This window comes from Notamacropus eugenii, chromosome 1 (assembly GCF_028372415.1).
Source record: "Notamacropus eugenii isolate mMacEug1 chromosome 1, mMacEug1.pri_v2, whole genome shotgun sequence".
In the NCBI taxonomy this organism is placed as follows: Eukaryota; Metazoa; Chordata; class Mammalia; order Diprotodontia; family Macropodidae; genus Notamacropus; species Notamacropus eugenii.
This window is the reverse complement of record NC_092872.1, coordinates 580,631,966-580,659,330: the sequence shown is the minus strand read 5'-3', so window position 1 is coordinate 580,659,330 and position 27,365 is coordinate 580,631,966. Positions and strand designations below refer to the sequence as shown.

The 27,365-nt window shown below is 35.6% G+C and overlaps 1 protein-coding gene across 3 annotated transcripts in view; it reads right to left on the bottom strand.

The window, feature by feature from the left end:
- Positions 1–27,365, bottom strand: part of PLCB1 (phospholipase C beta 1) — an 891,415-nt gene that overhangs the window by 848,295 nt on the left and 15,755 nt on the right. For all 3 annotated transcript variants that reach the window (XM_072634430.1, XM_072634433.1, XM_072634431.1), the window contains exon 2: positions 8,953–9,030. In XM_072634430.1, coding sequence (XP_072490531.1) covers positions 8,953–9,030 — 78 coding nt within the window. The remainder of the gene's footprint in view (positions 1–8,952; positions 9,031–27,365) is intronic.

The following is a 27,365-nucleotide window of genomic DNA, read 5'->3' as shown; positions in this document are numbered from 1 at the left end:
ATTTTAAGTTTTCTCTTTGGAAAGGTTCTATCTTACCATACAAAATGCCCTGAAAATACTCTTAGATACAAAAAGACTCTGAAAATACACTGAATTGTTGTTTTGGTTCTTTTTTTACAAAATACATAATTAAACATGTAACATTTAATGATTTAATTATTTCTGGGGAATTTTTATTTGGTTTTAAACTTGTGGAATAAAACAGGCATTTTCATAACATAGTATGATAATAAAAAGATGATTGCACAGGCAACTGCAAATCTATTATGTACAACTTGCTACTCCTTTGAAATATAAAATAAATTTTTTTTCCTTTCCCTCTCTTCTTTAAAAATCAAAAATTTTAAACTTTAAAAATTACTAAGAAATGTATTGGAAAAAAGGAGTGTAGAAACAAAAATTTATGTAATTTGTTCAATGAAGGCCCTGTGCTAATAAGTGTTCAGTAAAAATGGTCATTCAAAAATGCCTTTTAGATTTCAAAAAATTCACTGCTTGTTTCTGCAGGCCTTGTCAGGGAAAAACTTTTTAAATTTGTGGTGTAAGTGATAGTTAAGAATTGTCCTGCCCAGTTAATTTCAGACCACAAAAATGTGTATTTCTATTAATGTTTTGTTAAATTATGGTGTTAATTTTCATTGTTACACTGTTAAAAACATGAACTTAACAGGTACAGCATGAAGAGAACAAGGCTACGCAACACTTCAGAACCTGGAGATCTGAGTGGACTTAAATTTGAAATGAGTCAAGAATCTGGCATGATAACTCATGCCAAGGCTCATCCAATCTTAGATTTTATTAATAGAAGCAAAGTGTCCAGAGTAAGGAGGTAATGGCCTCGTTGTGCTCCACCCTGATTAGATCACACTAGGAGTCGTGTATTTAGTTCTGGACACAACTTTTAGGAAATACATTGCCAAAGCTGAAGCACATCCAGAGGACAGTGACCCAGATGGTGAGGGGACTCGAAACCATAACACAACATCTGTTTAAGGAACTGGGAGTGTTTATCTCAGAGAAAAGAAGTCTTAGGAAGGATATGATAAATGCCTCCTTACATTCGAAAGAGGGAAAAGACTCAGTCTGCTTGGCCCCAGGGGACAAAGCCAGGAATAAGGGGTGGACATTTTTTCAGACATTGATTTCAAGACTGTTCCCTTAACAAGCATGGCTGCTTATTAATTCTCCATCAATGGAGGTCTTCTAATGGAGGCTAAGTAACTTTCTCAGAAATGTTTAGAGGGAATTTCTGTTCACGTAAAGGTAGAACTCAATAATTTATTACATTCCTCCCTACTTTAAAATTCAGGGTGAGTCTTTTACCTAAATGAGTCAGAATATTATTCATGCAATAAAACACTGGTAGCATCTTCATGGTTTTTCCTTATCTAGAGAAAATCCATGATAAAGTGCTAATCATAACAGTAATGACTTAGGAATGGTAAGATTCTGAAGGAAGCCAATGATGTAAAGCAAAATTTCTTAAAACAGGAGTTTTCTCATGGAATGCCATGAAAACAAAGAAGTTCTATGAAAATCTTGATTGATCATAGACTACTCCACAATGTGAGTACTCTGTTTCTTTTGTTGTTATCTTTTAGCTTGATTCCTTCCACTACACTATGCCTAGACACGTGACATGTAATAGAAAAACACTGGAATTGGAGTAAAAGAACCTGGGGTCAAATCCCAGCTGTGCTACCTTTGTCACCTCCAACAACCAATCAATCCATAAGTGTTTAAGTGCCTACTATGTGCTAGACATTGTTTGGTGCTAAGCACAGAGGTATGAAATAATCCATATCCTCAGTTTCTTTCCCTGATGATAGAGTAGAACTACAGGATATTTAGGAATCCTTCTAGCCCTAATGCCATATTTCGAATTATTGTTTTATCCATTGTGTGAAGGTAATGGAAATTTTCTTTAGCCTCCTCAGGGAAAAAGGAAACAAGTATTTATTAAGCATCTACTGTGTTCCAATATTATTTTGCAAGTATTCTTTCCTCTGATTCTCACTACAAATCCAGGAGGCAGTAACTACCATTATCCCTGTTTTATAGTTGAAGATAACTGAGGAAAAAAGATTAAGTAGCTTGCCCAGGATCACATATCTAGCAAATGTCTGAGGCTAAATTTGAACTTAGATCTTCCTGACTCCAAGTCCAGTGCTCCTTCTATTTCACCACCTAGCTCTCTCATAGAGATTTCAATTGGCAAGCTGTAATCATAACTTTAAATGACCACGTCTCTCTTTCAACACTACGTTCAACACCACTGCTGCTCTCCCACTTCTACAAACAAATTCAGAATGATTCCCAGGATCCTTGAAGGGGGAAAGAAATGAAGACTGAGATTCATTATTGTTATTGGAATATGTCTTAAAGCACTTTATTCTGAAGGTCATTTCCCCCCCAAGATTCTAGCATAAAGGATTTCATTGACATCTCAGTTCAAAATATTTTTGGACTCTCAGAGTTTATATACTTTTTCTGACAGATATCATACCACGAGTCACATAAATGTTTTACAATATTTGAAGAAAAATATTTATGAAAAAATATTCACACTCTATGTGGAATATCTAGGTTATATTACATAGTGTGTTCTTCAGAGAATTAGCAGCATTTTTTACATCATTCAGTAAATTATTGAGCAGTTAATATGTTCAAAACAAGGACTACAGTAGCTACACAGAAAAACAAATTATGGTTCTCAAGTAACTTAGAATACAAAGGAGAAAATTAAAAAATGCACAAAAAAACCAAACCTAAATAATTAAGTGTATAAATTATGTGTAAGAAAAATATTATTAGAGTAGGAATCATATTCTCATTTATTTGTTTAGATAACTATTGCTACATTTGAAGATCTAGTGTATTAGTTGATAATAATATAGAACATAAGAAGTTCATCCCACATAGCATGTCTGTTCTTCTCCCATTTCTATTAAGAAACTTATCTAGTGCCAGTTCTCTAGGGTTAGAGATTCACATTGGTTGTTGGAGGTGACAAAGGTAGCACAGCTGAGATTTGACCCCAAGTTCCTTTACTCTAATTCCAGTGTTTTTCTATTACATGTCATGTGTCTAGGCATAGTATAGTGGAAGGAATCAAACTAAAAGATAACAACAAAAGAAATACAGTACTCACATTGTGGAGTAGTCTATGATCAATCAAGATTTTCATAGAACTTCTTTGTTTTCATGGCATTCCATGAGAAAACTCCTGTTTTAAGGAATTTTGCTTTACATCATTGGCTTCCTTCAGAATCTTACCATTCCTAAGTCATTACTGTTATGATTAGCACTTTATCATGGATTTTCTCTAGATAAGGAAAAACCATGAAGATGCTACCAGTGTTTTATTGCATGAATAATATTCTGACTCATTTTAGGTAAAAGACTCACCCTGAATTTTAAAGTAGGAAGGAACGTAATAAATTATTGAGTTCTACCTTTACGTGAACAGAAATTCCCTCTAAACATTTCTGAGAAAGTTACTTAGCCTCCATTTGAAGACCTCCATTGATGGAGAATTAATAAGCAGCAATGCTTGTTAAGGGAACAGTCTTGAAATCAGAACTAACCACCTTAGTTCCCTGGACTCCATGTTGGGAGCAGCTGGGGAGAAAAGAAAACATTATACTAATGTAATCTATTTTTATTTTTACACCATCCTTGGCACTCAGGCAAGGGCATGGAGTTGCAAGGCAAACATTTATTTTGTTCCATTTTCTAACTTGATAGATGTTCCTAATCTCTTTAATTTTGACCTCTCCTCTTCTTTAACCCTGCTCAGAAATTACTAAGCAGAAACATTCTCGTTATGGTTCTTGCTATTCTTAACGTCGTTTGCTTGGCTGACGTTTCCTGCATTGGTGTCAGCTGCCAACATGGCGTATCTCCAAAATAAAAGCAATAGACTTTTTAAGGACTCATGCATCCAGCCTCTTAAATGTTCCTGTGCTATGTATGCAGTATCTACTAAATCAGATTTTCTATAACCAATATCTTACAAATAAGAATCATCTTCAGTTTTTATGTGAAATAAATATTAAAATAAGATAATCATTTTTGGAATGACCTTTCTACTATTTTAGATATGAGGCTTATATAAATAACGAATATGAAAGAATCACTAAACTGCAGAGGATTCTCACTTCCCTTATCTATATAATGAGGTAACTGCCTGTACTGCTTATCTTATTGTATTAATGTGAGGATCAAATGAGATAATGAACATAATATGCTTTATAAAGCACTATGAAAATGACATCATGATTTCTGATACTGTTAGGTGTGAAAGCAATCCCATAGTGTTGCTACTTTTCTTTTTCTTTTCTTTCCTCCTCAATAATCTACCCTTTCAGAACTTCACCAATTGACATATGTAGTGCAAAATTTGTTCTGGAACTCTGGATGTGGTTTCCTAAATCCATCTCTTTCTGTGATTCTCTCCTATGCTTCCTGCCATTTCTATACTGGAAATGAGAGACTGTTCAGTTCTATGTATGTGTGTGTGTGTGTGTATATATATAGATATCCATACACGCACACACACACACATATACACATATATAGACACAAAATAATTTTACAGGAGAAAGAATACTTATAACCTGAGGTATCCAGAAAAGCCTCATGTAGGAGGAGGCATCTGAGATGTGCTTAGATTGTTGGAAAGGTATCATGGCTCATACTAATCGTACCAAGTGACTGGTTTAAATATCCTGGCAAGGGTTACCCACAGATCCCCTTCAGTAAAGTGAGCTGAAAGTGTAATTGGTGCCCTGGAGTCCACTACCACTTTGGTTAACTGAGAAGCAACAATGTATTTTCTGTGCAGTATAGCTTCTCCGAAATGACAGAAGAGACAAGAATAAGCCATTCAGTCGGCTGCTGGGTAATTTCCCCCTGCTGAAGTGAAGAATAAACTCTTGTGGAAGGGAATCTTTGCCACAGGGCAGCCCAGAGTCACTGGGCTATGTTACTGAAAAACAGACTGTGCCTGAGGTGTTGTTAAATAATAAGATTTCAGAAGTGAGGAAACTGAAACCTGAAGAAAATAGATGCTCCTTCAACAAAAATAAAATAAAAATAGTATGACAGAAAAAAGCGGCAAAATGAGCTTTCTTCATTTCCTAAGACATACAGAAAAACAAGTCAAAAACAAAATGTTACCAGAACAGGTAATAAATCTAGGGATTTCTTTTTTTCTCTCTAAAATATATTTAAATTAGCGTATGCAATTGATGCCAAACAAGAAATTCTTGAATGTCACTTTAAAGAAGAAAGCCAATGAATACTGGTATCATCATTATAGTTATGCCATGTATTTTCAAGGGATCTTGTTTAAATACTTGGAGTGGTGTACTTCCTCTAGCCCCACCATTTTCTTCTGGCATCTGCTTACTTCATGACTTAATGCATCATTTATAGGAGTCCATCTCCCAGAATTCAGTGCATTATTCATTCTGTTCCAGGACTGGGCTTAAAGTCAAAAGAAAGAAACCTAACAGAATCATAGGTGGCTTTACACTTTTTTTCTTTAATCTTCTATCTTTTGGATTCTAAACTATATGACCACTGAATAAAAATAAATCATTAAAACTAATAGGTGAAAGAACAATCAAGATTTCAATAGCGAAAAATACAACACACTTTTTGTCTGCCGTGAACCATTTGCAAGTAGTTTGTGAAGTAAAATCATATAGTACTGCAATGAAACTGTGGCTGTATTTTTTGCTTTCAATTAATCATGTACATCATTACTGGATTATGAGGAGACAAAGAATACAGAGAATTGAAATAATATATTGCTACCATCACTTTTATTTTCAAAAACTAAATCTGTATTTTTGGAATAAACATCATTCAGAATGTTGAATTAACATAACAACAGAGATAAGGCAGAAAGCATTCTTTCCCAAACATTTTCACTTTATTAAGCAAAGAAACCTTTAGGATAGGTCTTGTAGCTTAACTGAGGTGCCATGAATTATTAATGACTCAAAATCCCTTCGGTTGCTTTTATAGAAACTTGATTTACAAGTTGAAAAATCAAACTGACACTTAAGTCTCTTGTACAAATACCCAACCTTTAAAAATGCTCTGGGCATTATAAATACATTTTTCATGAATATGGCTATAACAGTTCTAAAAATAGCTTTTAAAAATAGAACTCCTCCAAGCCATTGTTTTACACATAACAGTAGGAAATGCAAGGGAACGTCAAAGCCAAAAGTATTTAAAAACCAAATAATGAACTCTGGGTATTTTTTTTTTTTTTATAAAACAATAATATATGCACTTAGAGGTCACAAATGTAGCAAATCACTGAAGTCAGAAAGCTCTGCTTCTTCAAACCAGATTTGGTAACCAAGAAGCATTGCTAGTAATTGGTATCCCTCGGAGTCTCAAATCCTCCAGGCTCATCCCAGGGCAATTACACAATCCCAAAAGAAAAATGAACTTTAAATGAATTATATCCAGAACATAACTCCTTTCTTTACCTACTCTCAAGATCACATGACTAAAAGAATGCCATTCGTGGAGGAACAGAAATATCTTTGCTCATCAACAGCTTAACTTTCAGTGAATCCAGATGAGAAAATTCTTCATGTTAAAACCAAAAGAGAGTTATATATTGGATCTGAACCTCTGGGTTAAGAGTGGAATCAGGGCTAAGACTCAACTTGCAAACAGACCTTCTCAAAGGACATAATAAATTAGAGTAATTTTCTCTGTTTCTTTCACAAATTAAGGTTTAATTAAACCCAGATATGGAGGGTAGTAGCTATAGCAGGTGCGGAAAGTGAAAAAGTCAGTAAGATTTATTAGTGGTGGAGGGATGGTTAAAGGAAGTAATACCAGGACATTGTCCAATTTACTATGTAACTGTGACAATACTGGTCTCATTTGACCCTCCCACTACTCTTGCCCTACTCTTCAAACTAGCTCTTTTCCTATGATGATAATCTCAACGTAAAGAGAAACTTCTTAGAGGTTTTTTTTTTCTTCAGTGTAAAAGTAAAATGTAGGACAACAGGAATTAATACCTAAGATAACAATCAATTTATTTGAATATTCGTTTTCAAAAGTGGTTTTCTACCCTGATCCCAATTAATATAATTACAGAAACCTCAGATATCAGATTGAATCAATCAAAAAATATGATCCAGGTATGAATAAGTCCTCAATCAATTCAAGAGGATTATCAGGTTTTTGACCATTCAATGAAAGGCAGATCTGGAACACAAGAAACAACTTATTGAGAAGATCGAATAACACCTCTTAGACTGCAAGTAAAAACAAGAAAGGGCAATGGGTAATGTTGAGAGAGTTCCAAATCAGAGAGTAGAGCCAAATCCTCAAGAAGGAATGGGGCAGGGGGGTATGGAGAGAAGGAAGGAGAATACTTCTCTCTCAAACTTCTACCACTTCTGCTCATGTTATTAGAGAGTCTGGACCATTAGCAGTGACTCTAGGTATGATAAGAGAGATAGGACCAGTAAGAGACCACATATCAATTGAGAAGGATAGTCACTTCAGGGAGTGTGACCTCCCTGATAGAGCAAAGTGCAGTCATGCACGCTGCAAAAGTACTGACACATGTAACCCAAAAGAAAGAACTTCCTGAAGGCTGTACAAAGAAAGAAAATAATTTCCAACAGACAAGAGTTGTTAACCCTTTTGCCATATGTGCATATGTTCCTTAATATTTTTAAACTTTAATTTGTTCCTCTCTTCTCAGTGGGCCTTGTATAAAACTGTAGGAGAATATACCCCATACTTATATACGAAAATTGTTTCTGTAACTCCCTTTGTTAGAAGTATGTGCTAGTTGATCATTACTGAGAACAATATTGGTGGGAGCTTGTAAGCATGACATTAGAAAGTCAGCCCCTCCAGGTTCTTCCCAGAGTCCCTTGAGCCTATTATAGTAAGATCTGAAGAATTATCCTGAGTGGAATTGACATAATTGTCATACTGCCTAATTGGCTATCAAGCCTAAATAACAGTAACGTATTGGTTCAAGTTTGCTTAATTCAGCATGGATTATCTTTAATGAACTATTTTATAATGCATGTGAATAATTAATCCTAAACAAAAGCAAAGATAAATGTTTTGTTAAAAAACTTTCAAAGACTTTTTGAAGGTTCCTGCTTGAGACGAAATGAAACATACACTTTGTTTGATGAAAGTGTATGAAACGCTTCCTATGATGGCTCACCTGAACAAATTACCAAGGTCAAGTTCTTATTGAATCCAGCAGGATAATTTAATAAAGAAGAAAGGAGAAGAGAAAGGTGCCAGTCAAGGGCATTTTCATTAATGTTGGTTTGCCTCTATATCTGGAGTGGCAAACCTCCCGGGGTAGTTCACATCCCCTTTAGTCATTCCATTATTTAGGCTGGAGGTGGGAGGGAGATACTATGAAAACAAGAGTAGGAGCAAAACCTAATTTAACCAGATTTTTATGTTGATAGCCCTATAAATATATAAATAAAAAAGTATTAACAGAGCACTAATCAAAATAGCACATAATATAGTCATTCTGATATATATGTGACATTCTTTCACCTATTCTTTTCTGTTAGAAAATTCAACCAGAGAAAATGCAAAAATTTAGAGGAATATATCTGTTTTATAATATGTAGGTTCAGAGTTAGGATTTAAATTCAGAATCCAGACCCTAGATAATCAACCATTCTACTTCCTCCACAGGTTCTCAAATCTTTACTACTAAAGTAGTTTAACATTTCTCCCAAAAGTTCATAACAGGCACCAAAGACTAGGAGTGTTATTCAAAATCAGAACAGCACCAAAAGATTAAAACACTATCCAGTCTACATAGACGTAAATTTTTCAAAGGCTAGGAATACCTTTAAAAAAGTGTTCCATCAATTGACAAACTTCAGATATTTTAGAAGAAGGTATTACAAATCTTACCTTATTTTGATCTGTCCAATAAAAGAAAAATCCTTGTGGATCAGTCCTCAGAATAATTGGAGTAACAATAGTGGAGTCCTGGAAATGAAGGAGGGAAATATATACTATGTAAGACACTGAACTCATAGCACTTTATTTTACCTTGGAATGATTTTGATAAACCACAGTTGCTTAAAAGACAGCCTGAAGTTATCATTTATGAGAAGATATTACCAAATTAGATGTGATTATTTAGGATAAAATTGTGTTACTATGCTAAATAATCAAAATGTTTTGCTATAAAAGGGTAAAAGATAACCACAGTGCACAAAAATTATGACATAATCTGATTTTGGGGACTTAGTTTTATAAACCTGTTTTGCTTTTAGTCTTTTTAACACTTATTTTTCAACATTTAAAACCTAGATATTTAAATAAATAAAAATCGATGCTAGTTCATAATATTTTTAATTTTACCTATCCAAGAAAATGAGATCAACCAAAATATCAGAGCATTTCTGTTTCCAAGACAATAGTAAATATGGACTTCTATATATCCTATTTTTTAAAAAAATCCACAGGCCTGATTCAAATTACATGTCCTGAAACTTCCATGTGTTTTAAATAAAATTGACATATATCATACTCATTAAATTTCTTTTCTTTCCAATGATAATTTTCAGAAAGGTATGCCATCTGTACAAGAAATAATATTTCTCACTGGAAATGCAATATCTCTTTAGTACATCTGCATTAAAGAGAAAGGAATGGTCAAGATTTTTGTTGAGTTTTTTTTTTTTATCTTTTCATACACTGACAAAAATAATGAGAATCATGTCATGTTTCATCCTACACCTGACTTATCCTTAAACCTAAAATCAGAGATCTCCATGGACCCTGAAGTGCTAAATGATTCGCCCATGATCGTGCAGCTCATATGAATCAGAGTTAGTACTTTAACCAGACCTTAATGACGCCAACTCCAGATTTATATTACTCTATCCTGCCATTCCACATGTAACTTCTGGTCAAAACAAAACAAAGTTCTACAAAAAGTGTTCTGGTTTCTGTGATAGAATTTGACTGAAAGACTTTATCAAGGACACAGTCAAGGTCCAGAGGTAGACTGATTACATGCAGAAAATTCCAACATGAGACATGAATAATTATAATTGTGTAACAGTACTCCAGAGATATCAAAAGAAAAGGGAGCCTCCAGCATGGAGGGTAGACCCCTTATTCATTTTCTGAATGCAAGCTGGGGTTAGGAAGATAAAATCTTCACTTCTAAAATGATTGAGTAGGAAGATAAAGCCTTTACTTCTGAGATTAAATAATATGCCATACAGTACAATAATCAATCAGTAAACATTTATTATAGACTTACTACGTGTCAGGTGTAGTGCTAGGTTCTGGGGATGAAAAGAAGAAAAAGAAAAACAGCCCTTACCCTTAAGGAGCATAAAGTCTAATAGGGAAATTACATACATATACATAAGCAAGTTGAAACAAATAGTCAGGGCATGGTGGAGTCTAAACCAAGCAGAGTTGCTTATAGAAAATGGAGAATTACTTGGAAAATTCTAAGTCCTCTATAAGGGAAGGTTTTGGGAGATTACTGCTCTTCCCTTTAGTCCTCTAGACTAAGGAGAGGCAACTGAGGGAGGTGAGAAGTGATTATCAAAAGCTGAATCAATCTGTACCGTGACCGGATTTCAGGTGATTGTCTTATCCTGAGAGAGGCAAGATGTTCCATAGAGTAAAACCTAAGCAGACACACTGAGAAGACATGGAAAGTGGTGGTGTGCCTGGAGTCAGGAAGACTCCCCTTTGTGAGCTCAAATCTGACCTCAGACATTTAGGAGCTGCGAGACTCTGGGCAAGTCATTTTACCCTATTTGCCTCAGTTCCCTCATCTGTAAAATAAGATGGAGAAGGAAATACCAAACCACTCCAGTACCTTTGCCAAGAAAACCCCAAATGGGGTCAACAAAGAGTCAGATATGACTGAAACAACTCAACAACAACAACAAATAGAATCAAAAGACCATTCACAATTTAGAGATAGAAGTTTTAGCCCCAGGCAAGGCATTTTCCTTTTTGAAAGGGAACTGTGGTGTCACCCAAAGACTACTGACTGGATTTGGAGTCAGGAAAAACGTAGGTCCAAATCCAATCGCTAGTACCAGTTATGTGTCTTAGACAGTTTGTATCACTGAACTTCAGTAATGTTGATCTATAAAATAGGGATAATAATACCAGTACTACTTACCTTAAGAGAGAATTGTAGGGAGAATTCTTTATAAACTTAAAGTGTTAAACAAAGCTAACTTGTTAAATTTAATTACTTTATAAAATAAAATGTAATTTTAAAACCTTTCACCCAATAGGATAGCATCATGGAGTGAAAAGTAAAAGCAACAGATTCTAAAATCAGAAGACAGGGGCTCAAATTCTCATCTCCAAAATGAATTGCTTGGAGCAGATAACTTCCTTGAACACTACATCTTAGGACCCTAAGATCAATTTCCCAATAGTTAAATCCTCCCTAAAGTGGAATACTATTTCCAAAGCAATAGCTGTCTTGTCAGGAGACCTGAGTTGTCTTCTGGTTCAACTGCTAAATCAATATTACCACCTTAGCAAATCTTTTTCTGTCTTTTGGACTCAGCTTCCTTTTCTGTGAAATGAGGGGATTGGATAACTTAATATCTAGGTCTTTTATAGATCCCCCAATTAGAATCAATCCAATTCAACATGTTTTAACTGAGGATCCACTATGTGCCAAACTCTTTGCTAAGTTCAATGGGACACAGTAGAGGCAATCATTATTCCTGGTTTTTAAGTGAATACTCAATACTAACATGCTTATGTTGGGTAGTCAGAATTCCTGTTCAGGTACACATGGCCTCTGAGGTCCCTTCCAATTCAAAACTTCTGTGATACGGGGATTCCATAAAAGATTGGTTGAGAATAAAAGTGGAAAAAACTGCACCAGAAGTGCAGAGGATTTGTAGGGGAGGTTTTAAAAACTATGCAGATAGAAAGCATACTCACACAAGTGAAATCATGAATCTTTTTTTTTATAATTCAAATTTTTTAATGTTTATTTATTTTTAGTTTTGACAGAGATTTCCACAAAATTTTGAGTTCCAAATTTTCTCCCCATCTCTCCTCACCTCCCACCCCATAACACCTTGCATTCTGATTACCCCTTCCCTCAATATGCCCTCTTTTCTATCACACCCCACCCTTCCCTTATCCCCATCCTCTCTCCTTTCCTGCAGGGCAATATAGATCTCTATACCCCACCATCTGCACCTCTTATTTCTCAGTTGTATGCAAAAACAACTCTCAACATTCGTTCCAACACTTTGAATTTCAACTTCTCTCCCTTCCTCCCTCCCCACCCATTCCTACTGAGAAGGCAAGCAATTTAACATAGGCCATATATGTGTAGCCCTGCAAAAGACTTCTACAATAGTCATGTTGTGTGAGACCAACAGCACTTCCCTCCATCCCATCCTGCCCTCCATCCATTCCACCCTCTCACTTGACCTTGTCCCTCCCCAAAAGTGTCCACTTCTAATTACTCTCTTCTCCCATTTGCCCTCCCCTCCATCATCTCTCTCACTGCACTTATCCCCCTTTCTCCTACTTTCCTGTAATGTAAGATAGATTTTCATACCAAATTGAGTGAGCATGTTATTCACTCCATAAGCCAAAAATGAAGAGAGTAAGCTTCACTTTTTCCCTCTCACCTCCTCCCTTTTCTCCTCCACTGAAAAAGATTCTCCTTGCCTCTTTTATGAGTGATAATTTGCCCCATTCCATTTCTCCCTTTCTCCTCCCAACATATTCCTCTCTCACCCCTTGATTTTTTTTTTTTAGATATCATTTCTTCTTATTCAACTCACCTTGTGATGTCTATATGTAGTGTGTGAGTGTGTATGTGTGCATAATCCTTTCCACTACTCAAATACTGAGAAAAGTCTCAAGAGTTACAAATATTATCCTTCCATGTAGGAACATAAACAGTTCAACTTTAGAAAGTCCTTTATGATTTCTCTTTCCTGTTTACCTTTTCCTGTTTCTCTTGATTCTTGTGTTTGAAAGTCCAATTTTCTCTTCAGTTCTGGTTTTTTTCATCAAGAATGCTTGAAAGTCCTCTATATCACTGAATGACCATTCATTCCCTTGAAGTATTATATTCAGTTTTTCTGGGTAGGTGATTCTTCATTTTAATCCTAGCTCCTTTGACTTCTGGAATATCATATTCTAAGCCCTATGATCCCTTAATGTAGAAGTTGCCAGATCCTGTGTTATCTTGATTGTATTTCCACAATACTCCAATTGTTTCTTTATATCTGCTTGCAATATTTTCTCCTTGGCCTGGGAACTCTGGAATTTGGTTACAATATTCCTAGGAGTTTCTCTTTTTTGGATCTGTTTCAGGAGGTGATTGGTGGATTCTTTCAATATTTATTTTGCCCTCTGGTTCTAGAATATCAGGACAGTTTTCCTTGAAAATTTCATGAAAGATGATGTCTAAACTCTTTTTTTGATCATGGCTTTCAGGTAGTCCCATAATTTTTAAATTGTCTCTCCTGGATCTATTTTCCAGGTCAGTTGCTTTTCCAGTGAGATATTTCACATTGTTTTCAATTTTTTCATTCTTTTGGCTTTGTTTTGTAATTTCTTGGTTTCTCATAAAGTCATTAGCTTTCATCTGCTCCATTCTAATTTTTAAAGAACTATTTTCTTCAGTGAGTTTTTGAACCTCCTTTTCCATTTGGCTAATTCTGCTTTTTAAAGCATTCTTCTCCTCATTGGCTTTTTGAACCTCTTTTGCCACTTGAGTTAGCCTATTTTTAAATGTGTTATTTTCTTCAGCATTTTTGGGATCTCCTTTAGTAAACTGTTGACTTGCTTTTCATGATTTTCTTGCATTGCTCTCATTTCTCTTCCCAGTTTTTCCTCCACCTCTCTAACTTGATTTTCAAAATCCTTTTTGAGCTCTTTCATGGCCTGAGACCATTGCATATTTATTTCAGAGGCATCTGATGGTAAGCATTGTTCTTCCTCATTCGAAAGGATGGAAGGAAATACCTGTTCACCAAGAAAGTAACCTTCTCTAGTCTTGTATTTTTTCCCTTTTTTGGGCATTTTCCCAGTCAGTTACTTGACTTTTGAGTCCTTTGTCAAGAGGAGGGTATGCTCTGGGGACCTGAAAGTTCTCAGTCCAAGGTGGCACAGTCAAGGGAGAGGAGTTCACTCCTCTCCTGCCCTGCACATTGGTCTGGGAGCAACCAAAAACTTTTCTGCACAGAATCTGAGAATCGTAGAATTTTCTCTCCACAACCACCTCCAACTCCACCACTTCAGCCCAGCATACCTCCTCACCCCAGGACCATGCTCAGGGCTGAGATTCAGATCAGCTGCTCAATTCCCCCAGGGGCTTTAGGCTGATTGCTCCACAAATGGATGCTGCTGCTGCTGCCTCAACCACTGCTGCCTGGCTCCAGGTCTAGGGGAGGACCCTGTTCCCTTCTTGCCCTTTGAAAAAGCCCTCTCACTGACCTTTGAAGTTGTCTTTGGTGTTTGTGGGTTGAGGTATCTGAGAACCTCCACTGCTGCTGGGGATTCCATCCCTGAGGTCTGTTCTGGTCCTGTTCCTCCCAGTGCCAAGTGGCCAAGGCTGTGCTGCGCTCTGCTCTGTTTCCGGTACGATAGACCATTCCTGTCGGCCTTCCAGGTTACCTTGGCCTAGAAATCTCTTTCACTCTGTTGTTCTGTGACTTCTACTGCTTTAGATTTGTTGAGAGTCATTTTTTACAGGTATTTTATGGGCTCTAGCCCATAGAGTATGTGCATCTTTTTACTCCATCATCTTGGCTTCATCCCCGAAATCATGAATCTTTGAAAGTATCAAACAATTTAATAAGAAGAATTGATTTAATATCCGAAGGATACACAGTAATGAAATGAAAATTTCTGAAGATATTTTTAGGTTTCTCTCACCAATAAGAGTATTTTTACACATTACTAGAATGAATTAGAAACAATAGTTTTAATTCAAGTCAGCTTACTTTCTACATATAAGACAAAAAAAAAAAAAAAGCTTCCATTACTTGCGAAATAGCATACGTGGAAACTTTTAGCTCAAATTCAAAATGAACCAGAATTTGTGGCTTAATATCTAAAGTTCTATTTCTTGCAGCATTCACAATATGCAGAGAGGGATGGTTGGACAGATTTCTGAAACATAACTTAAAATGTCTGGCAGATTCCTCTAGACATAGCACACCTAACAAAGACTAATAAGGATGAATTTGTCATGAATCTAGCAAATCCAGTCAAAAGTAGTGCAGACTAACAAGGATGAGGGAAGGATATATTGCTTACAAATAGCCCCTGCTAGTTACCGTAGAGAGCCACAAAGAAGGAAGAAAGGAACTGGAAATGCCAAGAAATTCATAGGAGATAAAATTCAAAAAAAGAGCCAACAATAAAACCTATGTCCTTGAGCATCTATACAAAAATGTCCAAAGTTTAGGCAAAGAATAATGGAAGAGTGGACAACTTTGCCTCATATTTTACAAAAACAACTGATGTTATTCACTGTGAATTCCCTCTTCCCCTTTTCTTCCTGTGCCATCACTCACATGACTTGCCACTTTCTCCTTCTTCACCCATTTCAAATGATAAAGTAACCTCATTCCTTACCAAGGCTAACCCTTCTTCTTGGTAAAGTGATGCCATTTCATCACATCTCCAACAAAATGTCCCCTCTTTCACCCACACTTTCACTTATTTTCCATCTCTCCCTTTCTACTAGTTCATTTCCTTCTGCTTACAAACATGCTTATGTCTTGCCTATCTTGAAAAAAACTCTTTTGATCCTTTCATCCTTGCCAACTATCATCCTATTTCTCTTCTCTCCTTTGTAGCTAAACTCCTCTAAAAGGACATCTGCAATAGGTGCTTCCACTTTCACTCTTTTTAACCCCTTACAATCTGGCTTCTGACATCATTCCACCAAAATCGCTTTCTCCAAAATTACTAATTATCTCTTAATCGTCAAGTCTGATGGCCTTTGATCAATCCTCACTCTCTTTGACCCCTCTGTAGCCTTTGACATTGTTGATGAGTCTCTCCTCCTTTATACTCTCTTCTCTCTAGGTTTTCAGGACACTGCTCTCACCTGGTTTTCCTCCTATCTAACTACTACTTGGTCTCCTTTTCTGTTTCCTTCTCCAGATGATGTCACCTAACCATTAGTCCCCTCAGGTTCTGTCCTGGCCCCACTTCTCTTCTCCTTCTGAACTACTTCATTTACTAATCTCATCTGCTCCCATGGATTTAATTACCATCTTAACACTGATGATTCTCAGATCACTTTTCCTCCCACAATCTCTCTACTGAACTCCAATCTCCGATCTCCAACTGCCTCTCAGATATCTCAAACTCGATGTCTAGGAAACATCTTAAACTCAGTATGTCCAAAACTGAACTCATTATCTTTTCCTCTAAACTCTTTCCTCCACCTTCCTATTATTGCAGAAAATAACACCATTCTCCCGGTCCCTCAGACTTACAATCTAGTAGCCATTCTCAACTTCCCATTATCTCTTACTTCCAACATTCAAGCTGTTGCCTAGGCCTGTAGATTTCACCTTTGCAATACCTCTTTGAAACACCCCTTTCTCTCCTCTGATTCTGGTACCACTCTAGTACAAGTCCTCATCACGTCAGGTCTGGACTATTATAATAACCTGCTGGTGGGTCTGTGTTCCTCAAGGCTCATGCCATTCCAATTCATCCTCCATCCAGTCACTAAAGTGATTTTCCTCAAACACAGATCTGATCAAGAAACCATCCTACTTCAGTGCTTTCCTATTGCCTCCAGGAGCAAATACCAAATGCTCTGTTTAGTATTCAAAACTCTCCATAATCTAGTCCCCTCCTAACTTCCCAGTCTTCTTACACCTTACTCCTCAACATGAACTTTTCAATCCAGGGACGCTGACTTCCCAATTATTCTGCAAACAGGGGCTTTCATCTCTCAGCTATGGACCTTTTCTCTGGTTGTCTCCCATGCCAAAAATGTGTTTCCTCCTCTGCTCCAGCTACTGATCTCCTTGACTTCCTTTAAGTCTCATCTAAAATCTCACCTTCTACAGGAAGTCTCCACAACCCCTCTTATTTCTAGAGTTTTCCTTTTTTGAGTAACTTCTACTTATCCTGTATATAGTTTGCTTTGTATATATTTGTTTACATATTGTCTCTCCCATTAGATTATACCCTCTTTGTGGGCTGGGGCTGTTTTTTTCCTCTTCTTGTATTCCCGGTGCTTAGCACAGTAAGTGGTATATAGTAGGCACTTAATGGTTGCTGAATTGAATACAAAAGCATCAAACATTCCTTCAGAAGTGTCATCAGCATGCTCAAGCTAAAATGATCTGACACTTTGAATCTAAAACACAGAACAACACAAAAGGTTTTTGTTTGTTTGTTCTAAAGATATTTTGAAGGAAGAAAGGAGAAGAAGGGAAGGAATAGAATTCCCTATTTGCAGTACAGGCAATGGTGATTAGTAATGACAAAGAAATGGCAGGGCTGTTTTATTCTTACTTATTACTTAACTTAATTCTTATTATTAATTAACTTATGTCCAGTTTAGGATTACATAAATGAGAGGAAAGTGAAGAGTTCAGGATGATTTGAAGTGACATTCAGACATTATTATGCACACATATTTTAAATCATTAAATACAGCATAGAAAAATGTTGGGTCAAAAGAATTGACCCTACAAGCTAACAATTGCAGTTATATCTATAAAGACATTAAGACAGCAGCTGGGTATAGCATAACGAGCTGTTAACAAAAATCAGAAGATTTCAATTCTGATCCAGTCCCTCCCACTAAGAATACATGTGTCTTCCAAAAAGTCACTTCACTTTTCTTTTTTCTTCATATGTATAATGAAAGGGCGTATGAGATGATCATGTAGCGTCTCAGATTCAGTTTGGATTGGGGAGAATGTTAAGATCAGGGTTAATGACTTTGCTTCTGCTTTCTCTGCCAAGAAAGATGATGTTAAGACTACAAAGATCAGAAGAGAGTTGGCTAATGGGGGGTTCATACCTAGGTAAGACAGATCTAACATTCTCTGTAGAAATTTGTTACCAAGCCCAAGCAAACTACATCTTAGGAAAAGAAAATGAAATCAGTGGAAGATGTGATTCCTGAGTCTTGGCGGTAATTTTTGAAAGCTTATGAAAATTGCACAAGAACTGTAGGATCAATGAAGGACAATTTTATGAATTTGAAAAAAAAAAAAAGAGATATGAGATTCTACAAACTCTAGGACAATTTGCTTGATTTTGATTCCTGGAAATGTTATTACCTGTTCTTGCTTCTATCTTCTGTGTGTATGTTTATCTATTTATCTCATTTTTAAAATATAAGTTGCTGATAAATCCTTTTTTCATACATATATCCTTCTAGACAAATTCTCCCTTATTCCTCATCAGAATTGCTTCTCTTTGGATCATCAGAAATACATTTTTTTTACATCTTCATATCCTTCCAGGCCTGACTTTTTTATAGATTTTTTTTGCATGTGTGGTGAAGATAATGGTGGGAGGTAGGTGCAGACAGAGAGGAAATTCAATCTATTCTTTTCTTGAATCTTTTTATATCTATAATATGTACAGTTTGGGACTATACAAACTTGAGGGAAGTGAAGAAGTGATGTTAAGAGATTGTCATGCACACACATTTTTTAAACATTAAATATAGCATAGAAAAATGTCAAAAAGCTTGACCATTCCACCTAATGATTACAATTCTATTTCTAGAGATATTTAAATACTTAAATATCTCAAGACATTTAAATTGAAATGAAGATTTAAATTAATGTGTCATAATGAGTAGTGAGCAAGTCAAGAGATTGCAATTGCAAACCAGTACCTCCCACTAAGGATCTACATGTCTTCCAAGGACTCACTTTACCTTTTTTGAACTTTTTTATTCATATCTAAAATGAGAGGAATGGGTGAGATAATCTTGTAGCATTCTGTGAATCTCAGATTCAGTTTGAATTAGAGGAGTTTTTAAATCAGGGTTAATTATAAATGATAACTATATTCTGAAAACATAAATATGTGGAAAAAACATATTCAATAATATATATTTATTTATGTTTTTATACATTAAATATATATATACATAAATTTAATAAAATATGTTTCAATATAATTTTTTCATGCATCTTTTTTTACCCTGTTTTATTGTTGCCTTTTGCTTTCAAAATAGTCATTGGGGGTAGGCCTTTGGGGGAAAAACAGTTGAGTAAAACCATCCAATACTATCACAAAATCTGACCATGTATATAATACCTTGTCTAAGTATTATCTTCTTCTCTGCCATAAGGAAAGAGGAATTTTTCATATCTACTCCCTAGGACCTTCATTGCTTTTTTTCAATTACTTAAGTTTTAGCTTACATTTAGTGGTCTTTTCATTTATACTACTATAATCACTATGCATGAAGCAGCTCAATGGATAAAGTGTTGGAAATAGACTCAGTAAGATCTGAGTTCAAATGTGGGCTCAGACACTCACTAGCTGTATGACCATGGAAAAGTCATTTAATTTCCACTTGCCTTAGTCCACTGGAAAAGGAAATGACAAATCATGCCAATATCTGTCAAAAAAAAGTCCGTGGACAGTATGGTCCCTCAGGCCATGGAGAGTAGGATGAAACTGAATGACTGAACAACAATAATAACTGTTCACATTGAACTTAAATCCTCATTTCACTCTTCATCAAATCATACATCATATTTTATGAATTAGAAAAAAAGAGATATGAGATTCTATAAACTCTAGGACAATTTGCTTGATTTTGATTCCTGGAAATGTTATTACCTGTTCTTCCTTCCATCTTCTTTGTGTATGTTTATCTATTTATCTCATTTTTAAAATATAAGTTGCTCTACAATAATTAGCTGTTGCATTTGTATGCTAGTTTTTTCCCCTGGTACTCCCAGATGGATGGGCAACCACTTTTTTTCAGTTCTTTGTTGCCACAGAGAGTGATGCTGTGAATATTTTTGAAAAATAATAGACCTTTGCTTCTGCCTTTAAATTCCTTAGAGTATATACCAGTAATTGGATCTACGGCTCAAAGAGCAGAGATAGTTTAGTCATTTACTTTCCTAATTCCAAGTTTATATATACAGTAACAGGATCAATTCAGAGCTAAACCAACAGTGTGACTGTCTTTACAAAGCCCACTGAATACTGACTGTCATGATTGTTATCAGCTTCATCAATTTGCAAAATATAAAGAGAAATATCATTGTTTTAATTTGTATTTTCTCATAATTTGGTGATTTGGAAAATGTGTTAGATGGTCATTTGTAGTTTGAAATTCTTTTAAAACCTCTATATGTATTATTTGAATATATGTCTATTGGGAAATTGCTCTTGATGTTATATATGTATCAATTCACCTTACATTGTGGTTGCTTTTAACTCAAACACTCAAATGGATCCTTAGAGATGATCAGTTCAGGAGCTACCTCCAACAATGCATATTGCACCTCATCTGTATCTGTCTGTCCTATGAGATACTTATCCATTTTCTCTAAAAATTTCCAGGCAGGTAGTGTACCTGGTGTTCTGGAGACCTTTTGCAATTTCTCCTGACATAGTGAGAACAAAATGAGAGTACTACAGTCATCTGCTCTCTTTTGCTCTTGACATGTGACCAACCTATCCTCTCTTTCTGTAATACAATTCTGTGTTGATAGTGTTTATTTAGCTTCTTTAGAGTTCGTGGTAGGCTCTATATTTCCATTTGCTCATACCTACCATGTAGCTTTATGCTCTATGTGATGCTAATTCTTCAAAGGAAGTGATTTAACTGCCTTACAGCAACACTGGTAAAAACATTTCAACTAAAAAAGATGGGCATTAGTTATCACAGGAAGCTTGGGATCTATAAAAGTGCCTTGCATTTCTCAAGTACAATCCAGTGTGTTCCATTCCTTTTCAACTCTGGGTCCACTGAACACACTGTCCATTTGGATTGCCTATTACTGGTATATATTCTATTGGATAAGCTCTACAATTTGTCCATTTAGCTGCATACTGAAATCTAAGCAATTGACATTTTTCATCCATTTGGTCTTTCCTCTATGGATAGACAAGACAAACTCTTTTGTTATGATTGCTGTGAAGTTGTTCTGTAATGTTTTGAAGCTTGATACGATGAACACAATGGCATTCATATTCATAGGTTCCCAAAGTGGGAGATACAGCCCCCTGGTGGGGTGCTGGAATGATTTAGGGGGGTGGTAATAGCCTTGGGTGCAATTGGGGGACATTGAATAAAAATAAAGGGGAGGTGGAAGCATAAGGAAAGAACAGAAGAAAATTTTGAAAAACCATTCATATATATTTTATCTGTTGTGTAAAAGAGTTAAAGTCACAGTGATTGTATTATTTCCCAAATAAACACACAAAATGCAAGTTATAACCAATCAGTGTTCAAGACTGACAACAGGTCTTAACAAGCAAGTGTTGGCAGGCAAGCTTGTCATGCATTCTCAGGAATTCCAGCATGCATTGGCAAGAATATGCGCATGTAATGACTTGTTTATAATAAGACAATATTTGGTTATATGATTAAGTATTAAATCATCAAAATTTCAGTGCAGGAAAAACTACAAACTTACAACAAATTATTAAATTTAAGATGTGTCATTTCAAAAAAAATTTTTTTTTTGAAATGACACAAATTTTTAAAAAACCATTAAAGGATTAGAGAAAGTAGATTTCCAGGGGGATGCTGAGTAATTTTTTTGAAAAGGCAGGACAGGACAAACATATGATAATTAGAAACATTTAGAGGACCTCACCATTCATAGGGAATCCCTCCTTGGCATATGCTGGAACACTATCATCAAAGTGACCAATACTTCTGACAAGCATGAATTTACCTGTTTCATGTCTTAATTGATGTCCATTATCAGTGAGTCATTGAAAAGTGTTACTTCTATTGGTACATCTTCCAATGATTTGTGAGTATTCTTGATATAGAGTTGGAAATTACCATTTTGTAAAAGAATCAAATGCATTTAGATAATTGACGAACAATAAGCATAACAAGATGTTACATTTTCTACATCTTTTAGTCAGTTTCAAAATGTGGAATATCATTTGCAAAAGCCTGCTTATTTTCTACTAATATTCTCACCTAGGATATTTTGCTTTAATGTACAGATAAATTGTCCTCAAAAGGTTGTGCATAGATGGCAAAATAGGGATATGGGTCAACATTTGTTGATGTTCTCTTTATCACTATTTTTGGAACCAACAAGTTCTGAGATTATTTTGTGAATATGAGAACTTTCTCTTCTTTGGATACTTTGCAAATTGGTTCCAAAATACATGCAAAATTACATTTCCTTGAACGTAGTTCTCTTCAGTATGTACTTGATACAATCTGCATTTTCCCTTTACCTCTTTAGTGCTACTTCTACTTTTGCTCTAAGCATCTCAGGGACCGTCAGTCAATGAATATTTATTATGTGCCTAGTATATGTCAAGCATTGTGCTAAGTACTAGTGATATAAAAAAGAATCAGAAGAAGGTCCCTGCCCTCAAGGAGCTCACTATCTAGTGGAGGAAACAATAAGCAAACAAATACATTCAAACAAGCTATGTAAAGGATAAGCAGGAAATATTTAAGAAGGGTCTGGAGGTTGCAGGGACCAGGAAAAATCTCATGAGGAAAACAATACTTGAGCTAAGTCTCAAAGGAAACCAGGAACTCCAAGGGAGGAAGTAAAACAGGGCATTTTAAGATGAGAGACTTCTTTATGGGAGATGGAGTACTTTATGTAAGGAGCAGCAAAAAAGGCAGGTAGAGTGGCTAGTAAACTTCATGGAAGGGACTAATGTGTAAGAAAGCTGGAAAGGTAGGAAGGGGCTAGATTTTAAAGATCTTTAAATGCCAAAGAAGAGTTTATTTGATCCTAAAAGATATGAGAAATCCACTAGGATTTATTGAGGGGTGAGGTATGACATGGTCAGATCTGCTGTTTAGGAAAACCACTTTGGTAGGTGATTGAAAATAGGTTGAATTCAGGAGACATATGGGAGGAAGAACGTTTAGGAAGTTATTACAAATAGTCTAGGCAATACAAGATGACAGATTTAACTGATGATGGGTATGTGATAGTGGAGAGAAATACAAGGGAAATTTTGATGGGATGGCCTGGCTAGAAATAATAATGGAACCTGATGAGGTCACCAAGTAAGAAAATAGAGAAAGAAAATAAATTAGAGTCCAGGGAAATACCTTGAGCTATACCTAGAGTTAATAGGCATGGCATCAATGTCAGCAAAAGAGGTTAAGAAGTATCAGATACATATTGGTGGCAAGGGGGAGTGTGTATCTGTGTGTGTGTAGGTCCTAAAGAGAAGGGTGTCACAAAAGTCCCATATAGAAGGAACAGTCTAGGTAGAAGAGGTAGAAATGCCAACCAATGCAGAAAAATGAGGAAGAAGATTAAGAAAAGCACATTAGTTTTGGCAATTGAGAAGATACTAACAACTTTGTAGACAATAGTTTCAGTTGAAAGATGAATTAGATTTCGGAAGAGAGTGAGAGAGAGAAATAAGGTCAATGAGTATAGACAACTTTTAGGCTGAGAAAGGAAGGAAAAGAGGGGGGAAGAGGTCATGTGATTTTTTTGAAAGGGTTATTTTTTTAAAGGATTGGGGAGACTTGGTCGTGTTTGCTGGCAGGAAGCAGAAAATGAAGAGGCAATGATAATTGGAACAATCTTCTGGGAGAAGATGTAATCAATGGCCCTCTAGTAATTTGTGTTTCTCAAACACTGGATTACTGTTTTCACCTCCTCTTCCTCACTACCAAGTCTGTTCTACTGATCTCCTTTTCTGGTTTTTTTTTTAATTGGTACCAAATTATTTTGATAACAACTGCTTTATAATGTAATTATGTAATTTGTCTAGTAAAGCTATGCCTCCTTCATTTGTGGGGTTTTTTTCTCATTACTTCCATTGAGATTCTAGGAATTTTTTCTTCTGAAAAAACTTTTGGCAGTATTTTGTCTGCTTCTAGGAAATATCACTTTGGTAATATGATTGATATAGCACTAAATTTGTAAATTAGTTGAGATAATATAATTTTCATTACATACAGTGAATCTCTCTATGGATGCTAATGATACTTTATTTTTAAAAGACTGCTTTGTACTGCTATATAGATGTGTGTATATGTATGATATGTGTTTATAGAGATAGAGTGGGTGAGAGAGGAAGAGGGACATGAAAGAAGAGGGGGGAGAGAGATGGGGGAGGAAGGGAGTAAGAGGAGAGGGGGCGGGAAAGGGAAAGGGAGAGTGAGAGAGTGAGGGAGAGAATGAGGACCATGTGACCTAGCAAGTTATTTACCCTCCCTCAGGCTTGTTTCCCCTTATATGAAATGAGGATGATAATACCATTTACCTCCCAGAGTTACTTTGAGTGTCAAATAATGTAACACATAAAGTGCTTTACAAACCTCAATTGTTTATATTAATACATATTATATATAATAACCCAATGCTATATAATTATAAATAATATGATTATATATGAATAATTAAAAACAAAATAATCATTATTATCACTATTATTATTATGGCAGCAATTTGGGTATGTTAGTAAGTTAACTCAGTTTATGTTTCATAGTCATTTTGAATAGCAATTCTTTTATTTACGATTTCTTCCTGGTTTTTGTTCATGTTTCATTGAACTATGTCAAATAACAGTGGAGAGAGGGAGAGCGCCCTGGCTTTATGTTTCATTCATACACAGAAACTTCTAATGTTTGCTCATTGCTAGTTGTTGGTTTTAAATATAAGTTTTTTGGTTATATTAAAGTAGGGCTTTTTAAGAAGTATTTTAAGTCAATAACTGCTATCTTTTTATTATTTTTTTATAATTTATGGATAAAACAAGCCTTTGCATAACATAGTATAATAAAAAAAATTGTACACGAAATTATAAATCAACTACCTTTCAAATATACAAAATTATCATGTAAATTTCTTTTTTTTTCTTCTCTCTCCCCTTCAATAGAGATAGCTACCACTATATACAAATGGGCATATATGTGTAAAATTATTCTATACACATTTCTATTTATCAGTTCTTTCTCTGGAGCAGAGAGAGCCTTTCTACATATGTGCTTCATAATTAATTTGGGTATTTATAATAGTCAAAATAACTTATTCAAAGTCATTCTTAAAACAATATTGCTCATGACTAATGTGAAAATGTTTTTTTCCTTTTTTAATTAATTTATTTTACTTTTCAACATTCATTTCCACAAGATTTTGAGTCCCAAATTTTCTCCCTATGTCTCCCCTCTTCCCACCCCAAGATACTATGCATTCTGAATACCCCTTCCCCCAATCTGCCCTCCCTTCTATCACACCCCTCCCTTCCTTTATTCCCATTTTCTCTCTTTTCTTGTAGGGCAAGACAGATTTCTATACGCCATTACCTGTATTTCTTATTTCCCAGTTAGTTGCATGCAAAAACAATTCTCACCATTTGTTCCTAAGACTTTGAGTTCCAACTTCTCTCCCTTCCTTCCTCTCCACACATCCCCACTGTGAAGGTAAGCAATTCAATATAGACTATACATGTGTAGTTATGCAAAGGACATAGTTGTGAAAGACTGTATTTCCTTCCATCCTATCCTGCCTCCCATTTAATCTTTATCTCTTTTGACCTTGTTCCTCCCTAAAAATGTTTACTTCTAATTACTCCCTCCTCCCATTTGCCCTCCCTTCTGTCATCCCCCCTACACCACACTTATCACCTTCTCCCCTACTTTCCCGTAGTGTAAGATAGATTTTCATACCAAATTAAGCGTACATGTTATTCCTTCCTTAAGCCAAATGTGATGAAAGTAATCTTCACTTTTTCCCTCTCACCTCTTCCCATTTCCCCCCACTGAAAAAGCTTTTTCTTGCCTCTTTTATGAAATAATTTGCCCCATTCCATTTCTCCCTTTCTCCTCCCAATATATTCCTTTCTCACCCCTTAATTTTATTTTTTTAGATATCATCCCTTCTTATTCAGCTCACCCTGTACCTTCTGTCTATATGTATATAAGCCTTCCAAACACCCAAATACAAAGAAAAGCCTCAAGAGTTACAAAGATTTTCTTTCCATGGAGGAATGTAAACAATTCAACTTTAAGAAGTCCTTATGATTTCTCTTTCCTGTTTACCTCTTTATGCTTCTCTTGATTCTTGTATTTGTAAGTCAAAATTTCTATTCAACTCTGGACTTTTCATCAAAAATGCTTGAAAGTCCTCTATTTCATTGAATGACCATTTTTTACCCTGAAGTATTATACTCAGTTTTGCTGGGTAGGTAATTCTTAGTTTTAATCCTAGTTCCTTTGACTTCTGGAATATCATATTCCAAGCCCTATGATCCCTTAATGTAGTAGCTGCTAGATCTTGTGTTATCCTCATTGCCTTTCCCCAATACTCAAATTGTTTCTTTCTAGCTACTGAACAATATTGTCTCCTTGACCTGGGAATTCTGGAACTTGGCTACAATATACCTTGGAGCTGTTTTTTTTTTCAAATCTCTTTCAGGAGGTGATTTGTGGATTCTTTCAATATTTATTTTACCCTCTGGTTCTAGAATATCAGGGCTGTTTTCCTTGACAATTTCATGAAAGATGATATCTAGGCTGTTTTTTTCATCATGGCTTTCAGATAGCCCCATAATTTTTAAATTGTCTCTCCTGGATCTATTTTCCAGGTCAGTTGCTTTTCCAGTGAGATATTTTACATTGTCTTCAATTTTTTCATTCTTTTGGCTTTGTTTTGTAATTGCTTGGTTTCTCATAAAGTCATTAGCTTCCATCTGCTCCATTCTAATTTTTAAAGAACTATTTTCTTCAGTGAGTTTTTGAGCCTCCTTTTCCATTTGGCTAATTCTGCTTTTGAAAGCATTCTTCTCCTCATTGGCTTTTTGGGCCTCTTTTGCCATTTGGGTAAGTCTATTTTTAAAGGTGTTATTTTCTTCAGCATTTTTGGGGGATCTCCATTAGCAAGCTATTGACTTGCTTTTCATGATTTTCTTGCATTGATCTCATTTCTCTTCCCAATTTTTCCTCCACCTCTCTAACTTGATTTTCAAAATCACTTTTGACCTCTTTCATGGCCTGAGACCATTGCATATTTATTTTAGAGGTTTTGGATGAAGAATCATTGACTTTGATGTCTTCCTCTGAGGGTATACATTGTTCTTCCTCATCTGAAAGGATGGAGGAAAATACCTGTTTACCAAGAAAGTAACCTTCTATAGTCTTACTTTTTTTT